The sequence below is a fragment of the Thamnophis sirtalis genome, unplaced genomic scaffold (assembly GCF_051295495.1).
Source record: "Thamnophis sirtalis isolate CommonGarterSnake01/CBP01778 unplaced genomic scaffold, rThaSir2_p1.2 scaffold_2, whole genome shotgun sequence".
Classification (NCBI taxonomy): Eukaryota; Metazoa; Chordata; class Lepidosauria; order Squamata; family Natricidae; genus Thamnophis; species Thamnophis sirtalis.
In genome coordinates this window covers 61,132,220-61,153,684 of record NW_028261382.1, presented here as the reverse complement: position 1 = coordinate 61,153,684, position 21,465 = coordinate 61,132,220, and the positions used below count along the sequence as shown (strand labels likewise).

Below are 21,465 nucleotides of genomic sequence, written 5' to 3'. Positions count from 1 at the left end.
ACAGAGTTTCAGAAGGTAAACTGACCAGCATGAACCAAGTTGCTTCCTGCAAAGGCTCACATGCCTTTGCTGCTCCTTTATGTCTTATGGGAGGGGCCAATCACCTCCAAGCCTTACTCCCGAGTCGTCCCTTCTGTCTTAACTGTTCATGTCTTAACTGTTCAGCTCTGCACATGTGCGCACTGGGAAGCGGGGGAATTTGTTCCTCTGCCTCGCTGCTGTCCAACTCTGGAGGCTCCGGAGGCAGCACATAACTTCCAGATGACCCTGGCCCCCTCTCTGTCTCCAACGCAGAGCCCTTGTCCAAGTCTTCCCCAGTCTCCAGGACTGGGCCATGGTCCTCCCCAACCTCCTCGCTGTCCGACTCTGCCAGCTCCACAGGCCACCGGCGGACCACAACAGTACATGCAGTTGTAACACTGAGTCTGAACTGTAAATTGGTGTGATGTTCCCTTCATTGATTTCTTCAGATGTGTTAAGGGTAGCCACACTGTAGAAACTCCCAAAGGATCAGGGATGAAAGATCCAGGTTCACAAACGAAGGTCCAATTCAACTGATTTGTTACTATTCATGCCTATGCACACGAATCTTCTCTACTAATGGTTAGCATCTGCTGGAAGTTAGATAAGGGTCCAGGGAATTAGAGGCAGGATGGACTTTTTTTTGTTTATGGCTATGTAGGGATTCTAGGCTGATCCCTCTTTTAACTCCCCCCCCCCCCGGGTTCTGGCACACTTCTTCCTACACAGGGTCTATCTATATGCTTAGAAGGTTATAGCTTTAATCTGGCAAGATTCAGTCTTATCGGGTACACACAGATAAATAAAAATAAGAGATCTGGACTCGAGTGGATTTCACTGTGTTGTATCTGTGGTTTTGGCTTTACAGGTTGTATTTGGGAGTCGTAATAATGTCACTCCAAACCATCACCTTTCCTGCTCCTCTGGCTATGAAACAGAAGGAAGGTTGCTTGCTTGTTTTCCTTTCTTCCTTCCCTCCCTCTCTTTCTTACTTTCTTTTTCTCTTTCTTTCTTACCTTCTTTCTTTCTGTCTCTCTTTCTTTCTTTCATTCCCTCCCTCTTCCTTCCTTCTTTCTCTCTCTCTTTCTTTCCTTTCTTCCCTCCCTCCCTCTTCCTTCCTTCTTTCCTTTCCTTCTTTTCTTTTTCTTTCTCTCTCTTTTCTTCCTTCCTTCCTTCCCTCCATCTTTCTTTCTTCTTTCCTTCCTTCCTTCCTTCCTTCACTCCCTCTTTCTTTCTTACTTTCTTTTTCTCTTTCTTCCTTACCTTCTTTCTTTCTGTCTCTCTTTCTTTCTTTCGTTCCCTCCCTTCCTCTTCCTTCCTTCCTTCTTTCTCTCTCTTTCTTTCCTTTCTTCCCTCCCTCCCTCTTCCTTCCTTCTTTCCTTTCCTTCTTTTCTTTTTCTTTCTCTCTCTCTTTTCTTCCTTCCTTCCCTCCATCTTTCTTTCTTCTTTCCTCCTTTCCTTCCTTCCTTCCTTCCTTCCTTCTTTCTCTCTCTTTCCTTCCTTCTTTCTCTTTCTTTATTTCTTTCTCTTTATTTCTCTCTCTCTCTCTCTCTCTCTCCTGTGATTCCTCTTCCCCCCCCCCCCACTCTGTGAACCGTTCACTGGAACAAGCCCATTTCTTCTTTCTGCCATCCTCATCCCCGGAGCAGAGAAGGAAGGAAGTAGATGAGAAGGAAACCGGTTGCTCGGAGGCTCAGCTGGGAAAACCAGCTGGGGATCGAAGCAGATGCCGTGTGCCTCTCTAGGGGGTTTTGCAAGACGCACAATTAAACTCGCTGAATTTAAGAAGGAGGAGGAATAGTTTGGCTTTTTTGAGTCGGATTCCCGACCGGCCTTAAAGGAGGCACGCATCTCCCTGCGAATTAAGGGGGAGAAGCTCGACTCAGCTCCGTCTCGGCATTCCTTAATATTCAAGGAAGGCTTTTTTGGCTTTTTCTTACAAGGAAAAATATTAATATGAATGTAACATTATTATCTTCTTTTCTGCTGAAGAATGGAAACAGCTCTCCTGCATAAAAGCAGACATAATGGGTGTTGAGACGCTGTAAATTGCAGCCGAGGAAACTAATGAATTATACATATTGCAATAAGGGTGTCAATAAAAGGTTTCTCTAACTCTTTCCCTCCTTCCTTCCTCCCTCCCTCCCTCCTTGCTTTCTTCATTTTCACTTTTTTTTTTAACTTTCCTATTAGTTAAGCTTCCTGCTTAGTTTATTTCAGGAAGTTTAAGGAAAACAAGCAAACTTTTTAACGTCACCTAACCCGGATCCTTTATAGGGTGCCAAACCTGGAAGGTGGCTCAGTGGCCAAGACTCTGAGCTTGTCGATCAGAAAGGTCGGCAGTTCGGCGGTTCAAATCCCTAGCGTAACGGAGTGAGCTCCCGTGACTTGTCCCAACTTCTGCCAACCTAGCAGTTCGAAAGCAAGTAAAAAATGCAAGTAGAAAAATAGGAATCACCTTTGGTGGGAAGTGAACAGCGTTCTATGCGCCTTCGGCATTGAGTCATGCTGGCCACATGACCACAGAGATGCCTTCAGACAGCGCTGGGTCTTCGGCTTTGAAACAGAGATGAGCACCGCCCCCTAGAGTTGGGAACGACCAGCACATTTGTGCAAGGGGAACCTTTACCTTTACCTTTAGACCTGGAAGTGACCATTTTTTACTTTAGACTTGGCAAACATAATCCAGGGTGGGAAGGAGTTTGGGAAAAAAAGAGATAAATTTCTCTGTGGTGTTGCAACACTTTGAAGCCAAGAAACCGAAATGCACAAATTTGGCAGGTGGCTGCCGTTTTGTCTTGGCTGAAAAGGTGCCAACGATGCACTGGGGTTCCTGCAATACTAAGCCGTGGTTCATTTCATCCTGGCTTTGCATCAACCATGGGGCCCATTGCAAAGGGCGTCTTCCCACCAGCTGTGAAACTGGGAGTTCTCCAGCGTTGGGGTGCCGCAACCCCCTAAAATAATAAAATGCGTGGATGAGGTTGGTAGGATCGTGGTCAGGACACACTCCATGAAGAGAGATGTCTTTCAGCAGCCTTTCTATTCCCAGTTTACGATCTTTCTTTCCACATTCTATTCTTCTATTCCATTCTATTCTATTCCTTAATCTGTTCTGTTCTATTCTATTCTGTTCTATTCTTTAATCTGTTCTATTCTATTCCTTAATCTGATCTATTCTGTTCTGTTCTATTCTTTAATCTGTTCTATTCTATTCCTTAATCTGATCTGTTCTGTTCTATTCTATTCTTTAATCTGTTCTATTCTATTCCTTAATCTGTTCTGTTCTGTTCTGTTCTATTCCTTGGTCTTTTATATTATATTCCTTAATCTGATCTGATCTGATCTGTTCTGTTCCATCCTATTCTATCCTATCCTATTCTACTTTTCTTCTGTTCTGTTCTGTTCTGTTCTATTCTTCTGTTATTCCATTCCTATTCCTATTCCTATTCTAAACAACTCACCCTCTGCTATGGTTCCTTTCTCAGCAGGAGCTATGAGGATCCGATTGAGAGCGAAATCGTCAATGAGAGGATTCCCTACTTGCATGGCAGCTACGCAGCACCTTTGGCACAACCCGAAAGGGGTAGCATGGCCAGCATCGACCGCCTGGGCAAGCGCTCCCCCTCCATTGACAGCATCCGCAAAGACCCCCGGTGGCGAGACCCGGATCTGCCCGAGGTCATCGCCATGCTCAGCCATCCCATCGATCCTGTGAAATCCAACGCAGCCGCCTACCTCCAGCATCTCTGCTATGAGAATGATAAGATCAAGAAGGATGTGAGGCATCTCAAGGGCATCCCCATCCTGGTGGGTCTGCTGGACCATCCCAAGCCTGAGGTCCACCGCAAAGCATGTGGGGCCCTCCGGAACATATCCTATGGGAAGGATAATGAGAACAAAGTGGCCATCAAGAACTGTGATGGGATCCCAGCTTTGATCCGGTTGTTGCGCAAGACGAATGATATGGAAGTACGAGAACTCATTACAGGTCAGTGGTGGGGGGTTGTTGTTTTTTCCTCCTCCTCCTCCTCCTCTTCTTCTTCTCCTTCTCCCTCCTTCTCCCTCTTTCTTCTCCTCCTCCTCCCCATTGTCCTTCTCCTTCTTCTTCTCCTCCTCCTCCTTCTCCTCTTCCTCCTCCTTCTCCTCCTCCTCCTCTTTCTCCTCCTTCTGCTTCTTCTCCTTTTTCTTCTTCTCCCTTTTCTTCTTCTCCTCCTTTTTCTCCTCCTCCTCCTCCTTCTCCTTCTTCTCCTTCTTCTCCTCCTCATTCTTCTCCTTCTTTTCCTCCTCCTCCTTCTCCTTCTCCTCCGCCTCCTCCTTCTTCCTTCTCCTTTCTTACTCATTATCTATCTCCTCCTCCTCCTTCTCCTTCTCCTCCTCTGCCTCCTCCTCCTTCTTCTCCTCCTCCTTTCTTACTCATTAACTATCTCCTCCTTCTCCTCTCCCCTCTCCTCCCTTCCATCACTCCTTCTAATCCTCCTCTATCTTTCCTCCTCCATTTTGTCAGTGTTGATGGTGTTCAAGTGGAGCTCCAGATAGGCCTTGGGGCCTATCACTATTGGTACTGCCTTTGCTTTCCTTTGCCTCAGTCATTCTACTGATATTTGCATATCTTTGTATGTTTGGTGATTTTTCTCCAGGGTTTTTCCCCCCCTTCTATTCTGCTGTCTCCAGGTGATGCCACATCCACCATCCAACCTTTTTGGTCTTTCTTATCAACAATTTTTTAAGTCTGAGATCCTCCTCCTCCTCCTCTTCCTTTCATCCATCTTTGGTCAGGTCTTGTCAATGATATTGGGATTTCCCAATGGCCTTCCACCCAATCTCTAACTAGGTGTAATCCTAAATAACCTTTTTGGGAAGAACTGAGGACGATTCTTGCTTGAAAGCTAATATATGATTTTAGAACAGTGTTTCTCAACCTTGGCAACTTGAAGATGTCTGGACCTCAACTCCCAGAATTCCCCAGCCAGCGAACGCTGGCTGGGGAATTCTGGGAGTTGAGGTCCAGACATCTTCAAGTTGCCAAGGTTGAGAAACACTATTTTAGAAGTACTACTAGTCCCTTCAATTCAACCCACTCCCCAAATTGGTAATCAAGAGGTCTCCTTCTTCTCACTTTGAAAAAACACCATGTTCTATTTAGTTTCCACTTCTTGTGAAGTTTTCATGGAGGAACCTCTTTGCCTCCTTCAGAATTATAGCAAAGGCTGTTCTTAGCGAAATAAATCCTAGAGGGTGAACATCAAAACACCGACAAAATCTTACAGGTCTCACTGGTAGACCCATGAAGTAAAGTGGTGGTGTTAGCATTCTCGTCAAGTGCCTTTTCCTAAATCAGGGGTCCCCAAACATTTGGACCTCAGGGAACACTAAATTCATGATTTTAAATCCCACGGACCACTAATATGATTTGCCTAATGACTGGTTGGGTGGGCGTGACTAGGTGGTCATGTGACTGGGTAGGCGTGTCCAACTTGATGTCACTCACGCCGAGGGGCACCTCGCCAGCCTCTACTCGCTCCTCCCCTTCCATCCACTCTTTGCCTGCCCGCCCGGGCTCCTTAGGGCCCCAAGAGGAAGCTGTTGTTGGATCTAAGCAGCCACCTGGAGAAAAAGTTGGCAAAACAGCTCAGTTCAAATTGGATCTGACCGAGAAGGAGGCTCAGCAGAAGCACCTCACTGAGGACTACGAGCATAGGCTTTCCAAGCAGAGGGAAGACCTGTGGGAGTGCAAGGCCAGGTGCCAACGCCTGAAGGCTCAGCGGGCTGAGATGGTCAGCCAGTTCCAGGCCATGATGCAGTCCCACTGGAACGAGGCCCTCCGGCTCTTCGCCACCAGCGGTGCTTCCCTCCAGCCTTCGCCCAAAGCCCCACACCAGGAGGCTGAAGCAGACCCTAAGTCGGAATTTCTGCCCTCCTCCGACTCCCACAAAAAGACCCCTGAAGGGGGAGACTCTCTACAGCAACACGTTCATTGCACATATCCGGCCCAGGGGCCGTAGTTTGAGGACTCCCGATTTAGTGCAATATAAAAAAATGCAAATAATTTTCCCACAGACCACCAAAACTTTCTCACGCACCACCAGTTGGTGACCACTGTCCTAGATTTTAAAAGCTTGGTCCAGTCAGCAAACTCATGCTGTTCTGGGTTACGTTTGTCGGTTGGTTCAGCCACAATACATAACAATTTTTTGTTGACGCCTCAACTTGGACGTGGTCTCCTGAGGTTCCGAGAGAACTTTGTATCTCCGCTGCTCGTTTTCTGATTCACAACACAGGGAGGAATGGGGACAAGGAGGCCCTCAAGAAGCAGAAAATACGATTCAAGAGAGCAGCATCTGGTCTGACTTTCCTCGATGTGATAAAAACTTAGGTGGGGCATCAGAGTCCCCAATGGAGACCGGGTTGCAACGAACTCATTACCTTCCCTTGGAGAACAGCTGGAGGAACTGAGCATTTTAAGTGGCTTTCCTTTCCCCTCGGGATATTTATTGCAAAGTAATTCTTGGGAGAATTTGAAAATGCTTTAGAGCTCGGTGACAAAAGAAAGCCTTAAATTTGTAGAGCAGAAATCCCATTTCTGGGTCTGTGTTGAATTTGCAGGGAATCCTTAACTAAAGTCCACCGTTTGGGGCCAGATCTTCCATTGCTAAGCAATGCTAGGGATATCACTTAACAACCAGAGAGGGGAAAAGGTCATCAAATCACACGTGCCTCATTTAACGACCGTTGCAGTGTCCCATGGTCACGTGATCCCCGTTTTCTGACCATCTGACAAGCAAAGTCGAAGGGGAAACCAGCTTCACTAAACAAGCATGTTTAGTTCAGTGTCCTGACCTAGGCTTCCCCAAAAAGCAAATTCCTGGTCCATACAAATCCCTTTTATTAAACAAATGTGAATTCCCCTCATTCCCATTCAGCAAAGGCCTGGAAAACAGTCTTTCAAAAGAATATTTATGACCACAGACCTTATCTATCTTGGAAAGCTGCCCTGTAAATGTTTTCCAAATGAGGTGCTGTGCAAGGGAAGACTGGGCACAGAGTCTCTGAGATTCACGGACAGATCTTCCCACTCCTGAAATGAATGTAGTGACCAAACGAATTGTTTCCTGCAAAAGCCCCCTCCCCTTTCACTCCTCTTTCATTTCATATATGGGAGGGCCCTTCACTGTCCACCTCCCAAGTTGACCCTGATTTCTGAGATGTTCTTTTCTTCTGGCAGCTCTGCGCATGCGCACCCTGGGAACAGGCTCCAGCTGTTCCTCTGCTTCACTGCTATCTAGCTCCGAAGGGAGCTGATCACTGCCAGCAGCCTACGGAGGCCCTCTGGAGGCTGGAAACGGGCCCATTTTTGGACTTCCTGTAGGCCTGTTTTTCACCCTCCCAGAGCCTCCATGCGGGCCCTGTCTTGCAACAACCAGTTCAGTGAACTGGATGCAAAATTGACATCTGGTTCACCCGAACTGGTGCGAACCGGCTGAATCCCACCTCTGGACTCTAGGGCGAAACTCACAACAACTATCTTGCTTAGCAACAGAAATGTCAGACTCAATTGTGGCCATAATTCAAGGGCTACCTCTGTCTTCCCTCTGATAGAATAGCCCAAAATAAAAACAGAAAGTACGAGCAACGTGATTTCTGGATAATCTCCTTTATCTAGGTCTGTGTTGACTGATCCAGTTAACAATGATGTCACGCCTTTGTTAGGCTAAGCAACTTTTTTAAACGTGGTTTGTTAAACAAACCCTAGTGGTATGGCTTGACGACGAGCTATTTTGGAACGTGACTGTCCATTTCTCAACCTTGCAAAAAAAAGGAAATAAGTTTTTTTCAAGCAGCATGGATCAGAGTAATTTCCTACCGATTTCAAAGCAGATCGGTGATTTTGAAGTGAGATCCGAGTCTCCACTGTACACTACAAAGGGAAAACATTGGGATAAATCTCTCACTACCCGGACTTGCAAATTGAATTATTTGCAAATTGAATATGGAAACGCTGCCGCTCCTCGCCCTCGGATGGTGCTTGGCAATTACAATCTTAAAATAATAGTCATAATAACCTTCTCTCTCTCTCTCTCTCTCCCTCTCTCTCTCTCTCTCTCTCTCTCTCTCTCTCTCTCTCTCCCACTTTCTCTCCCACTCTCTCTCCCTCTCTCCCTCTCTCTCTCTCTCTCTCTCTCTCTCTGTCTCTCTCTCTCTCTTTTGCTCTTCAATTTGAGGCTTGCGTTAGTTGGTTTTGAAAATGCACCAGCTTGGAAATTTTCGCCCCTTTACGATAACTGCTTGGGAAGAAATCAAAGATAATTGCCTGGTTTTTGTGCATTTCTTGAGAACTAATCTGCGTGACGCTGAGCCAGAAGGAGTAATAGAGTCCCCCCCCCCAATTCTTGTCATCTCACCATTCACTGGCCAGAGAATAACAGAGCTGGAAGGGACCCTAGAGATCTTCTAGTCTAACCCTCTGCTCAAGCAGAAGACCCTATAGCTTTGATGGCGAACCTATGAAATGCATGCCAGATGTGCTCTTCTGGTTTAAAAAAACAGGGCATTTGGGGGGCCATTTTTTGAGCCATTTTCAGGCCATTTTTTGCGCTGTTTCAGGCAGGTGGATTCCTCAAAAGAATAGCTTTATTGGAAAAATCATATTGGCACAGATCTGGTGAAAACCAACTCTAAAGTTTCCCGTGGTTTTCACCTAGTTAAAAGAGAAAGTTTTTCCACAATCCCAAACAATCAGTCACATAGTCCAATCAAGACACTGTCTGGTTGTCTGGTGACCTCCCTCCTCCTTCCATGGCCCAGATGTCAGAATGACCTTGGCTCTCAAGAGAAAGAAATTTGTTTTGGCTACACAACACCCCTCCTCTCTAATCCCCCCTCCCTCTCCCTCAGCTCCAATATGGCTCCGGTCAGCATCAGGGTTGAAAAACTGAGACAAGAAAACTTGCTTAACAAATGTCTCATCTAACAAGAGAAATTTGGGGCTCCATCATGGTCGGGGACTACCTGTAGTATGTTGTGATGGTTGTAAAGCAAGTCACCCACCTGGCTAACCTGTTTTACATCCATTTGGAAGCATAACCCAGGTGAGAGTGTCAATTACGTTCTATCAGTCTGCAGAAAAAGAGAGAGAGGGAGAGGGAGAGAGAGAGAGAGAGAGAGAGAGATTCAGGATTCCTTTGGAGGTCACACTGAGGTATGTTTTAAATTATCCAGAATCTGTTTGCCCTTTGTGGCTCTGGAGCTGAAGTGCCACTTAAGCATTGCTGGGTTGAAGATAACATTCCTGTTGGGACATGTTTCTTTTAACAATACTCCTAAAACAATTGAATGCAGTTGCCCTTGGGATGAGAGAAGGCCTTAGAATAGAATAGAATAACAGAGTTGGAAGGGACCTTGGAGGTCATCTAGTCCAACCCCCTGCTTAGGCAGGAAACCCTACACTACTTCAGACAAATGGTTATCCAACATCTTCTTAAAAACTTCCAGTCTTGGAGCATTCACAACTTCTGCAGGCGAGTTGTTCCACTGATTAATTGTCCTAACTGTCAGAAAATTCCTCCTTCGTTCTAGGTTGCTTCTCTCCTTGATTAGTTTCCACCCATTGCTTCTTGTCCTCTCTTCAGATGCTTTGGAGAATAGCTTGACTCCCTCTTCTTTGCGGCAACCCCTGAGATATTGGAAGATTGCCTTGAATCCTAAATATAATTTTCCAATCCGGATTAGGAGATGGTTCAATTGAGGAACTTTTCTTTCCCATCTGGGTTTCGTGGTTGATTTGATGGAGGGGGGGTATTTGGAGTTTCAATAGGAGAGAATATTTGTAGTACAGGGTTCAACTGTGGGGTCCTTGGTGCTTACTGAGCTCGGTGGTTTTCTTGCAGACATTTCATGGCCCAACTAGGTAGCATCATCAGTGTTAGAAGGAGGTGGGTTTGTGGAGGAAGAGGACATGTTTGGTGCTTTCTGAGCTCGGTGGTTTTCTTGCAGATGTTTCATGAATCAACTAGGTAACATCATCAGTGTTAGAAGGGGATAGGTTTGTGGACTGGAGGAGGAGGACTGTGGGGTCCTTGGTGCTCTCTGAGCTCAGTGGTTTTCTTGCAGATGTTTCATGGCCCAACTAGGTAACATCATCAGTGTCTTGTTTTCTTTTTGGCATTTTTATTATTTTTGAATGGCATGCAGATGTTGTTTATCTCTATGTGCCCATCGATGGCTGATTTGTCTGAGTGCCAAAAATGGACTGTTCTGTTGGGTCACAGTATTTTAAATCACGTTTCTTTCCCTTTGCTACGTGACCCAAAGGGCAAACCTAGAGCCAGTTTAGACTAGTGGTTAAGGCACCAAACTAGAAAGTGGGCGATCGTGAGTTCAAATCCTCCCTTAGCCACGAAAGCCAACCGACAACGCTCAACCCAACCCACCTCGCAGGATGGTTGTGAGAAAAAAAAGAGGAGCAAGGCATGTTGGATATGTCCCCTAATTTGAGTTATTTATAAAAATAATAATGCTGAGATACAAACAAACAAATAAGCTTACTGTATTTTTTGGAGTATAAGACGCACATTTCCCCCCCTAAAAGAGAGTGAAAATTTGGGTGTGTCTTATACACTGAATGTAGCCCCACTCACCCACCGGCCCAAACCCTTTGGCTTCTGCCTCCCAACAATTTACCTCTTTGCAGCAAATGGGGGGGGGGGGGTGTCTTCAATAGGCTATAGCAATCCCTGCAGTCTGAAACAGCTGATGACCAGGAGAAATTGAAAGTGAAACTCCAGGAGGCAAATTGCTGGGAGGCAGAGGCAGAATTTTTTTTCTTGTGCTAATCAGGATGTTTGCTGCAAGGAGGTAAGTCAACAACTATAAATGCCTATAGAATGTTCAAATCATTAGACTTATTTTTTTAAAGTCTGCTTTATTATTCTTGACAATTTAACAAAATGAAGAAGCTTTTTAAAATCAATGCTTGATCTGAACAGGCCCAGTGCTATTGTTTTAAAAAGTGCAATTCTTTTATAGCATTTTCCCAGTGCTGGAAACAAAATAATACCCCCTCAGACAAATTAGTGGTTAAAAAAAACTTTGGATTGTGCAGAGATGGACAAATTAACACTGAAATTAAAAGATAAAGAAGAGTCGGAATATTATGAAATTTGGAACAATTGGTACAAATGGCTGCAAAACAAGAGTAAAATTAATTAAGCAAAAAAACAATATATATATAAATATATATAGAACTGTTTATAAAGGTGTGTAAATATAGAAGAGAAATATTATATACATGTACAGGTATGATGACATAACAATGTTGATGCAATGACTGTAAGGTGTTGTAGAAGGGAAAAAATAATAAAAAAATCTGCTAAAAAAAAGTGCTATTCTTTTAAATAGCAGAGAATAACTATACTTCCAGAAAGCACATCAGTTTTAACAACAACATTTAACAACATCTATACACGTACAGTCCGAAATATAACACAGTGTATATTGTCTATCCTGTTTGTTGCAAGGAGGCAAATTGCTGGGAGGCAGATGCAGATATTTTTCCCTTGTTTTACTCCCCAAAAGTTAGGTGCGTCTTATACTTCGGAGCGTCTTATACTCTGGAAAATACGGTGTGTGTGTGTGTGTGTGTGTGTGTGTGTGTGTGTGTTTATTTGTGCTGATAAATAAATAAATAAAAAATTATTTATCAGCACAAATAAAAAACACAAATATAACAAAGGCAACAGTAAAAATATTGGGTTTCTGTCGTGATGGACTCTTGTGACGAGCCGATTGACAGATGATGGAAGCAGTTAGCTTCCTCCCATAATTGGGGCTTACCAGGGGTTGTAAAAAATCATATATATATATATATATATATATATATATATATATATATATATATATATATATATATATATATATATATATATATATATATATATATATATATACACACACACATATACATACACACACATACATACATACACACACACATACATACACACACATACATACACACACACATATATATGTATATGTATACGTATAGGTATACGCATACGCAATTTGCGTACACATACCTACACGTATACGAATACATATGCATACATATACATATACACGTGTGTGTGTGTGTGTGTGTGTGTGTGTGTGTGTGTGTGTGTGTTTTCTGGTTATTTTATTGACTATTTTCCACTGTTTCCTCCTATTCAAGGCACCCTCTGGAACCTGTCATCTTACGAACCCCTCAAAATGGTCATCATTAACCACGGTCTCCAGACCCTGACCAACGAAGTGATTATCCCTCATTCGGGGTGGGAGAATGAGCCGAACGAAGATTCGAAGCCTCGAGACGCGGAATGGAGTACCGTCTTCAAGAATACGTCGGGGTGCCTGAGGTGAGAAACGTGGACCGTACCGGAGTTCCGTTGGCTGGAGGGAGGGAAACGGAAGCAGAAATGGCATTCAGGTACTTCAGGTAACCATCTGTTAATAGTCGGTGCTGGGAAATGGTTGCATTTCAGCACACCCCTGTTTTGGTGTAAAATACAGTAGTGGCCAAAATTGTGGCAACCCCGTTGGGCAAAGTGTATTTTTGAGGTTTTTATGGCTAATAACACTACTTTCTTTTGGAGTTTCAAGATAACCATATGCCACTGCTGGAATAGCCTGGGAATAGCCCAGAACTTAACCCAATTGAAAATCTATGGCACCGACTAAAGAAACTTGTTAATCAGAAGCGACCCAGCGATAAAACCCAGTTAATAGAAGCAGTCATTCCATCTCGGTTTCACATTATAACAGCCGCAGAGCTAAAAGATTTGGTTCACTCTAAATCTACAGCTATAGGACTCTGAAAGATGTATGAATGTTGCCTCTTTGTGCAAGATGCCCTTTCTCCTATGAGCTGCAATTGAACACTATATCAGTCCTTTCTTTATTTCATTTATTCCTCATTAGAGTTAAGAATCAACCAGAATTATCTAAAACATGGTTTGTTAGTTATAAATGTTGGTATGTTCCAAAACAGGCAAACATAGATATTTTGGAGGGCGAGGGGAGCTTGGATCTAAAAGGAAATAATTGTAAATTGACGTTTCCGATCCTCCATCTTCAACAACTCAGGACTTCAAAACACACAAATTAGAATTGTCACTTTGTCTGTCTGTCTCTACTTACCTGCTGTATCCATCTCTCTCGCTCAACTCTCTCTATATCTATCTATCTATCTATCTATCTATCTATCTATCTATCTATCTATCTATCTATCTATCTATCTATCTATATCATCCATCTAATCTACCTCTATCCATTCATCCACCTCTATCATACCACCATCAATCTCTATACACTGATGTCTGTCTGTCTGTCTATCTATCTATCTTTCTTTCTATCATCCAACTAATATATCTATCCATTCTCTATCCATTCATCCACCTCTATCATACCACCATCAATCTCTATACACTGATGTCTGTCTGTCTGTCTGTCTATCTATATCTATCTATCTATCTATCTATCTATCTATCTATCTATCTATCTATCTATCTATCTATCTATCTATCTATCATCCATCTAATCTATCTATCCATTCTCCATCCATTCATCCACCTCTATCATACCACCATCAATCTCTGTCCACTGATATCTATCTATCATCTGTCTGTCTGTCTATCTATCGATCTATCATCTCTATCCATTCTCTATCCAGCCATCTCTATTATACATCTATCAATCTCTGTCCATCCACATCTGTCTCCCTCCCTCCCTCCTTCCATCCATCCAATTGCATTCTTTTCTGGACCCCTGAACTAGCCAGCAACGTGTCTGAACCAACCAGCGGCAAGAAATGAAGTGGTGCTAGTAGGGGAAGAAAAGAGATTGATTGACCTCATTTTTAGGCATTCTGTTTTACGTTTGATCAGTTTTTTTAGGCCGATATAAATAAAGAAGAGAAAATGAAATGAATCACTCAGCATGTATTTTATGTGCTTCCATAGCTCGGCATCCAGGCATCCTATAATAATAGAGATTTGTAAATGCTGACAGGGCAGTGACAAATGTTGATTGATCATCCATGCATGAAACAAATAGATGGGTGTTTTTAACTTCTTCTTGAACGGAGGCAAATTCCTGGTGGGAAAAAATTAAGTGAAAAGCCACAGAGAAACAAAAGAAAAAGGCAAAAAAGGGGGAAGGAATAGAATACATACATATAAATGTATACATCACAGTATAATGGTGAAAAGAAGGACCAGGGGAGACATGATAGCAGCCTCCCAATATTTGAGGGGCTGCCGCAAAGAAGAGGAGGGTCAACTTATTCTCCAAAGCACCTGAAGGCAGGAGAAGAAGCAACAGATGAAAACTAATCAAGGAGAAAACCAACCTAGAACTAAGGAGAAATTTCCTGACAGTGAGGACAATTAATCAGTGGAACAGCTTGCCACCAGAAGTTGTGGGTGCTTCATCACTGGAGGCGTTTAAGGAGAGATTGGACATCCATTTGTCTGAAATGTGGTAGAGGGTCTCCTGCATGAGCAGGGGGTTGAACTAGAAGACCTCCAAAGTCCCTTCCAGCTCTCTAATTCTTGTCTCTTCAACTTCTTCATGAAGGAATAGAAGGGGAACGCATCCAATCCCATGAAATCTCTCCGAGGAAACGTTTCTTTTTCCCCAAAGCGAAAGACACTCAGGATCTCATAATATAAGCTGAGATGTGGTAGAGGGTCTCCTGCATGAGCAAGGGGGTTGGACTAGAAGTCCTCCAAGGTCCCTTCCAACTCTGTTAATTCTTTGTTAATTCCCTCCTCGTCTGTTTTTCTACCTTTCTTTTTTTTAAAAAAAAAAAATTAATATTGTTATTGCTGTTGCATAAACTCGACGCCAAGGTGAGGGTCGACGTGGACGTTAGAAAGATGAGTGTGTTCCTGCAATCTTGAGTACTGGCTCTGGTGAAGGCTTTTCACACCCTGCCAAGTTAATCGTGTTATTTTTGGCTTCCTGTTGGCTGGACGTTAGGGCTTCCTAAATAGGCACGTTCCTAGCATAGCAAGCCTTGGAAATGCTCCGTAGGAAAACCAGCTTATATTATGAGATCCTGAGTGCCTTTCGCTTTGGGGAAAAATAAACGTTCCCTCGGAGAGATTTCATGGGATCGGATGCATTCCCCTTCTATTCCTTCATGAAGAAGTTGAAGGGACAAGAATAAGAGAGTTGGAAGGGACTTTGGAGGTCTTCTAGTCCAACCCCCTGCTCAAGCAGGAAACCCTACACCACTTCAGACAAATGGTTATCCAATGTCTAATTAAAAACGTCCAGTGTTGGAGCATTCACAACTTCTGGAGGCAAGTTGTTCCACTGATTAATTGTTCTCACTATCAGGAAATTTCTCCTTACTTCTAGGTTGCTTCTCTCCTTCATTAGTTTCCACCAATTGCTTCTTGTCCTGCCCTCAGGTGCCTTGGAGAATAGCTTGATTTCCTCTTCTTTGTGGCAACACCTGAGATATTGGAACACTGCTAGTCTAGTGAAGAGAAGGACCAGGAGAGACATGATAGAAGACTTCCGATATTTGAGGAGCTGCCACAGAGACGAGGGGGTCAAACTATTTTCCAAGGCACCCCAAGGCCAGACAAGGAATAATGGATGGAAACTGAACAAGAAGAGATTCAACCTAGAAATACGGAGAAATTTCTGACAGTGAGAAGAACAATCAGCCGTTGGAACAGAAATTGCCTTTATAAGTTGTGGGAGTTTCATCACTGAAGGCTTTCAAGGGGAGACTGGACTGCCATATGTCAAAAATGGTGTATGGTCTTGTTCTGACCCCCTCCTCCGTCCAGTAACGACTGCCGAGACAAGCTTAACTGGAATGTACTTTAATAGCAAGAAACCAAAACCTCGGTGTAATTTTGTAATTGTTCCTGATGCCTAGTAGCTCTTCGATGGCGTGCATCCAGGGACAACTCACTACTGGCCTCTGGCTCATTCTCCCTTGTCTCCTCCCCACTGGTCCAAGGCTCAGGTGCCTCCTGATGGCCAACCAGCCTCTCTGCGTCCTGCTCAGAGTCGGAACCCTGTCCAGGGTCCTCCACATCCTCCAGAGCCGACTCAGAGGGCCCCTCACTGTCGGAGTCTGGTGGCAGCTCCAACGGCACCTGCTGGGCCACAACTGGTTTGCTTGGGTTAGGGGTTGGACTAGATGACTCACAAGGTCTGTTCCAGCTCTGTTAATCTGTTAAGGTTTCCAGGACTTTTAGAGAGCTGGAAATATTTCTGCATTTCTCCTTCTTGGCTCGAGAAACGTTTGCATGTGGTCTATCAAAAAAAGAAAGAGAGAGAGAGATCTTCTTTTCCCCCACTCTGGTTTCCAGGTCCCTTCCCATTGTTCAGCATTTTACGAGGAGGGCTCATAGTTCAGATCGAGCTCATAAGAGGAACTGTATTCAATCTTCCCGTGGCTGGCGTGAACTCCAGTCCCATTCCCGTTGATTGATACGGGCGCCTGGCATCGCTTGTTCATTTCCAATGCGCTGGACTTCCAGCCCAGCAGCTTCTCCTGGGAATCGCTTGGTAAAAGCAGAAAGTAATGAAGACTGTTCTACAGCGCCTCATTGCTGGAATAATCGCTAATCCCCGAAGGAAGACAAGGCCTTCTGTGTAGGATCGAGGCGTAGTAATTTATTTATTTATTTTTTTAGACCGATGCACCAGGCTCGCTCAGAGCTGCGCAAACATTAGAAGTGACCTTTTCTGCTCTCGGAATTTAGTGCTCCGCTTCCTGCAGATGGTTAAGGAGCTCTGGAATAGATTGGATTATTCCCACATTTCAGGGGTTGTTTGTATGCCTGCCTACGACAGAACCAGTTGTTTAACCGCAAAAAAAAAAAGGAATCCACCCATTTCCTTGCCTAACAGAGGGTGAAAATAATGATCTTTCGATTTCAGGAGGGCAGATTCTGATGGAAAGTTAAGGAAAAATAACAATTGGACATCAGAACGATTGTTAACCATAGCCAGATAACATAAGAGAAAATAGCTTATCTTCCTCTGGTGGTTTATCTGAAGATGTTTTAGCTTTTTTGGCGCTCTCTAAGCTTGTAGATGTTTCATTACCCTACTAGGTATTATCATCAGTGCGAGAAGGTAGGGAGGTTTGATGGTGAGATTTGAACTGCAAGTAACTGTCAGGTTTCCAAAAAATGCCCTAATTGATTCATGAGTATTGGCCACACTTCAAAAGAAAATTAATCATTTATTAGGAGCATTTATTTTGGGAAGATCATTTCGCAGTCAGATCTTAGCCTTATTTGAATTATAGCTGAACTTTACCCCTGTTTCCTTCCCTCCCCTCAGTCTGTGTCATAAATCACATTCCCCAATGAGGTGCACCAAGCCTGCTGTGGTCATCTGAGATCTGACTCCAGCCGAAAGTTATGCTTGGAATGTACTTCCCCCCACTTTCCTCACTATAGCAGCTTTAGGAGTTGACAGTAACCTGCAGTACTGCACTCTAACCACTGCGCCACCTCAGCTCTTCATACATCTGTATATTGACTATACCAGGGGTTGGCAAACTTAAACACTCAAAGAGCCACTTGGACCCATCTCCCACAGAAAAGAAAACACCGGGAGCCACAAAGGTCCTAACCGGAAGCCCCCTGTTCAATTCTGGAGCTGACCGGAAGTTCAGTTCCCCCACCATAGAGTCTCCTCCTAGAGTGGCCTACTATTTCCTCTACCTGTCATAACCAAAAGCCCCATCAATTGTGGAGACAACTGGAAAACCCTCCCCTTGCCATAGAGTCTTCTCCTGGCGCACTGTGCTTCTCTCCCCCCCTCCACTGGAAGCTCCTCTCAAAATTGTGATGCCAACTGGTGACGGAGCTGCAGCAGAGGGAGAAAAGAGCCACATGCGGCTCCAGAGCCACAGTTTGCTGACCCCTGGACTATACATTCTAGCTTTCTCTCTCCTCTCCACTTTTTCCCACATCGTGTCATGCTCTCTCCTGTGGGCAGATATAAACTTGATGGCATCATGAGCAAAACTGAGCATAGTTGGCTGATCTTCCGTCCCCCTTCCCTGCGGTTTGTCCCTGCGACTTGTGCGCGAGGAATCGCATTCTCCGTAAGAACTCCAGATTGCCAGATCCGTTGGTGTTTGGTGTTCCCGTGGTGTGATAAATAAAAATCTTCCCTCTGCTGTGAAGCACTAAACATGCCACCAACATGGTGGACACCAGCTGAGAATAAATTTAGCAGTCATGCGTTTGTCCTTTTTGCAGTTGCCAATATAGCATTGGAGCTAAAAATCCCGCAAAATTTAATGAAAAGTAGTAAAAAGAAAGAAGCTTGCTTTGAAGTTGAGGATAAACAAAACATGTAGTTTGATGGGACCTTCTTTTGGGGAGCCCTGGCAAGGAAAGCTTTGATACAATTAAGTAGGGAAAGCGGAGCTGAATTTCAAAGATCAAGGTTATTAGAATAGCAATAGCAATAGCAATAGCAGTAGACTTATATACCGCTTCATAGGCCTTTCAGGCCTCTCTAAGCGGTTTACAGAGAGTCAGCATATTGCCCCCAACAATCTGGGTCCTCATTTTACCCACCTCGGAAGGATGGAAGGCTGAGTCAACCCTGAGCCGGTGAGATTTGAACCGCTGACCTGCTGATCTAGCAGTAGCCTGCAGTGCTGCATTTAACCACTGCGCCACCTTGGCTCTCAATAGGTTATTGATGGTGCTTCACAGCACGCATGTACAGCTCTCGACATCCGCTGCTGCAGTTCCAGAAAATATTTTTTGCGCAGGTTTTTTAAAATTACATTGCTAGCCTAACGGCTTTGGTCAGCTAGGTGGAAATATCTAGCTGACCTTGGTTGATTTTGAAAAGCTAAGAAGGATCCGAGCCGTTTGTTTCCTGCAGGAGCGATCTCAGAATTCGCCCCAAGGCTCTGTAGACCAGGAAGTTAAGAAAACAAGGAAAACCAGATTAACAGAGTTGGAAGGGACCTTATAGTTCATCTAGTCCAACCCTCTGCCCAAGCAGGAGAACCAACGCCATTTCTGACAGTTGCAGTCCAGTCTCTTCTTGAAAGCTTCCAGTGATGAAGCTCTCACAACTTCTGAAGGCAACTTCTCTTCCATGGGTTGATTGTTCTCACTGTCTCCTTATTTCCAGGTTGAATCTCTCCTTGGTCAGTTTCCATCCATTATTGCTTGTTGGGCTTTCAGTTGCCTTGGAAAATAATTGACCCCTCTCTGTGGCAGCCCCCAAATATTGGAAGACTGCTCTCCTGTCTGCCCTGGTCCTTTTCTTCACTAGACTAGCCATGCCCAGTTCCTGCAACCGTTCTTCATTCTTCGTACATCTTCATAAAGCCATTTCTTTAGTGTTCATATTAGACATTTCTTCATAAAGCCATTTCTTTAATGTTCATATTAGACATTTCTTCATAAAGCCATTTCTTTAATGCTGCCAAGAGTGTTAAATGGATGTGTAGGGTTTTTTGTCCCAGAAGAAATATAGGTTGTTTTTTTTAAATTTTCACTCCTTAATTCACTAGTTAATCAAATAGTCAGTATATTCAAGAAGAATTGTAAGGTAAAGGTAAAGGTTCCCCTCGCACTTATGTGCTAGTCATTCCCGACTTTAGGGGGCAGTGCTCATCTCCGTTTCAAAGCCAAAGAGCCAGCGCTGTCCGAAGACGTCTCCGTGGTCATGTGGCCAGCATGACTCAATGCCGAAGGCGCAGGGAATGCTGTTCCCTTCCCACCAAAGGTGGTTCCTATTTTTCTACTTGCATTTTTTCCCGGGCTTTCGAACTGCTAGGTTGGCAGAAGCTGGGACAAGCAACGGGAGCTCATTCCGTTACGCGGTGCTAGGGATTCGAACTTTTCTGATCAACAAGCCCAGCATCTTAGCCACTTCTAAACCAGCATACTATACTGTTATACAGTATGTGGGGACACTTTCTATCGTGGACCAATAGAAAGAAATCCTCAGCCATTGTTCCACCTGATTTTTCCGCAGGACTCTAAGGAAATGAAGGAGAATCTGAATTAACCTTCCCATCCTGTCCAATCTCATGGCATCTGGTTGTATCCTGAGCAAGACAGCATATTTTATGCCCGTTAGAAGCCACTTGAGTTCAGCTTGAAGCCTTCCGTGCTAATAGCCAAAAATTATGCATCAATTTTTAACTGCAAAGTCACGGCCCCCGTTCCACCCAGCCTTTGGATGCTTCTTGAGTAACTTTGAAAGGTGCATTAAAGGAGATCTGGTCTGCGTCTCAACTTGGGGGCACTACAGGGAAGGGTGGGACAAGATTCTCCTCTATGGACTCTCAAATGCTTCCATCGCACGACGCTATGTTGAAAGCTTCAGCTCTCTGTTACTCGCAGTTTAAAGCAGGGGGTAATTGTTGGATTTTGTCGACATTTTTGAAGGGCCGCTGCCCTGTTGAAGGGCAGCTGTGTTCTGAAGGTCGTTCTGAGTAGCCAGAAAAGGCAGAGCCACAGTTGTTCAGTGAATTTCTGCAGTTGTTAAGCTAGTAACACAATTGTTAAGTGAATCCGGCTTCCCCATGGACTTTGCTTGCCAAAAGGTCGTAAAACGGGATTGGGTGACCTCTCCCCAGACACTGCAACTGTCAGAAGTACATGCCAGTTGCCAGGCATCTCATTTTTTTAAAAAAAGTATGCAGCTCATAGATTTTAGCAGCACTGAAATATTGAGCCATTTTCAAAACTTGTACAATTCTTCTTAATAGGTGGCTAAGACACTGAGCTTGTTAATTAGAAAGGTCGGCAGTTCGACGGTTCAAATCCCTAGTGCCATGAGCCCCTGTTACTTATCCCAGCTTCTGCCAACCTAGCAGTTCGAAAGCACGTAAAAATGCAAGTAGAAAAATAGGAACCACCTTTGGTGGGAAGGTAACAGCGTTCCGTGCACCTTCGGCATTGAGTCATGCCGGCCATGCAATCACGGAGATGTCTTCAGACAGCGCTAGCTCTTCAACTTTGAAATGGAGATGAGCACCGCCCCCTAGAGCCGGGAATGACTAGCACATATGTGCGAGGGGAATCTGTACTGTACCTTACTGTTCTTCTTCCTATGAATGTACTGACTATTTGATTAATTAGTCAATCTTAGGAATCTTTTATCATTCTACTTAAAAGACTATTATAAAGCCTCGTGTTTATGGTACGTCAAATGTTTGTGCCACGCTGGTGGGCCTTTTCACATGCCCAGCACAAGAAAAATGCCCATTAAAAAAGCAGTAATTTAGTCTTTCAAATTGTGTGCAGAATTCTGACACTACCACAGGAAATAGCTGAAGTCCACAGAGGTATCATTTCGTGGTACCCGCAATAAAGTAGTATTTGTCTACATTTCCTAAAATGTGTATCTCTCCTTCATATCTATGGATGGTCAGGGATTGGT

The 21,465-nt window shown here is 44.2% G+C and overlaps 1 protein-coding gene across 8 annotated transcripts in view; it reads left to right on the top strand.

The window, feature by feature from the left end:
* Positions 1-21,465, top strand: part of ARVCF (ARVCF delta catenin family member) — a 317,630-nt gene that overhangs the window by 238,484 nt on the left and 57,681 nt on the right. For 5 of the 8 annotated variants that reach the window (XM_087705748.1, XM_087705752.1, XM_087705750.1 and 2 more), the window contains 2 exons: positions 3,510-4,012; positions 12,233-12,416. In XM_087705748.1, the coding sequence (XP_087561874.1) occupies positions 3,510-4,012; positions 12,233-12,416 (687 nt within the window). The remainder of the gene's footprint in view (positions 1-3,509; positions 4,013-12,232; positions 12,417-21,465) is intronic. The other 3 variants (XM_087705749.1, XM_087705751.1, XM_087705753.1) reach the window with 1 other exon arrangement.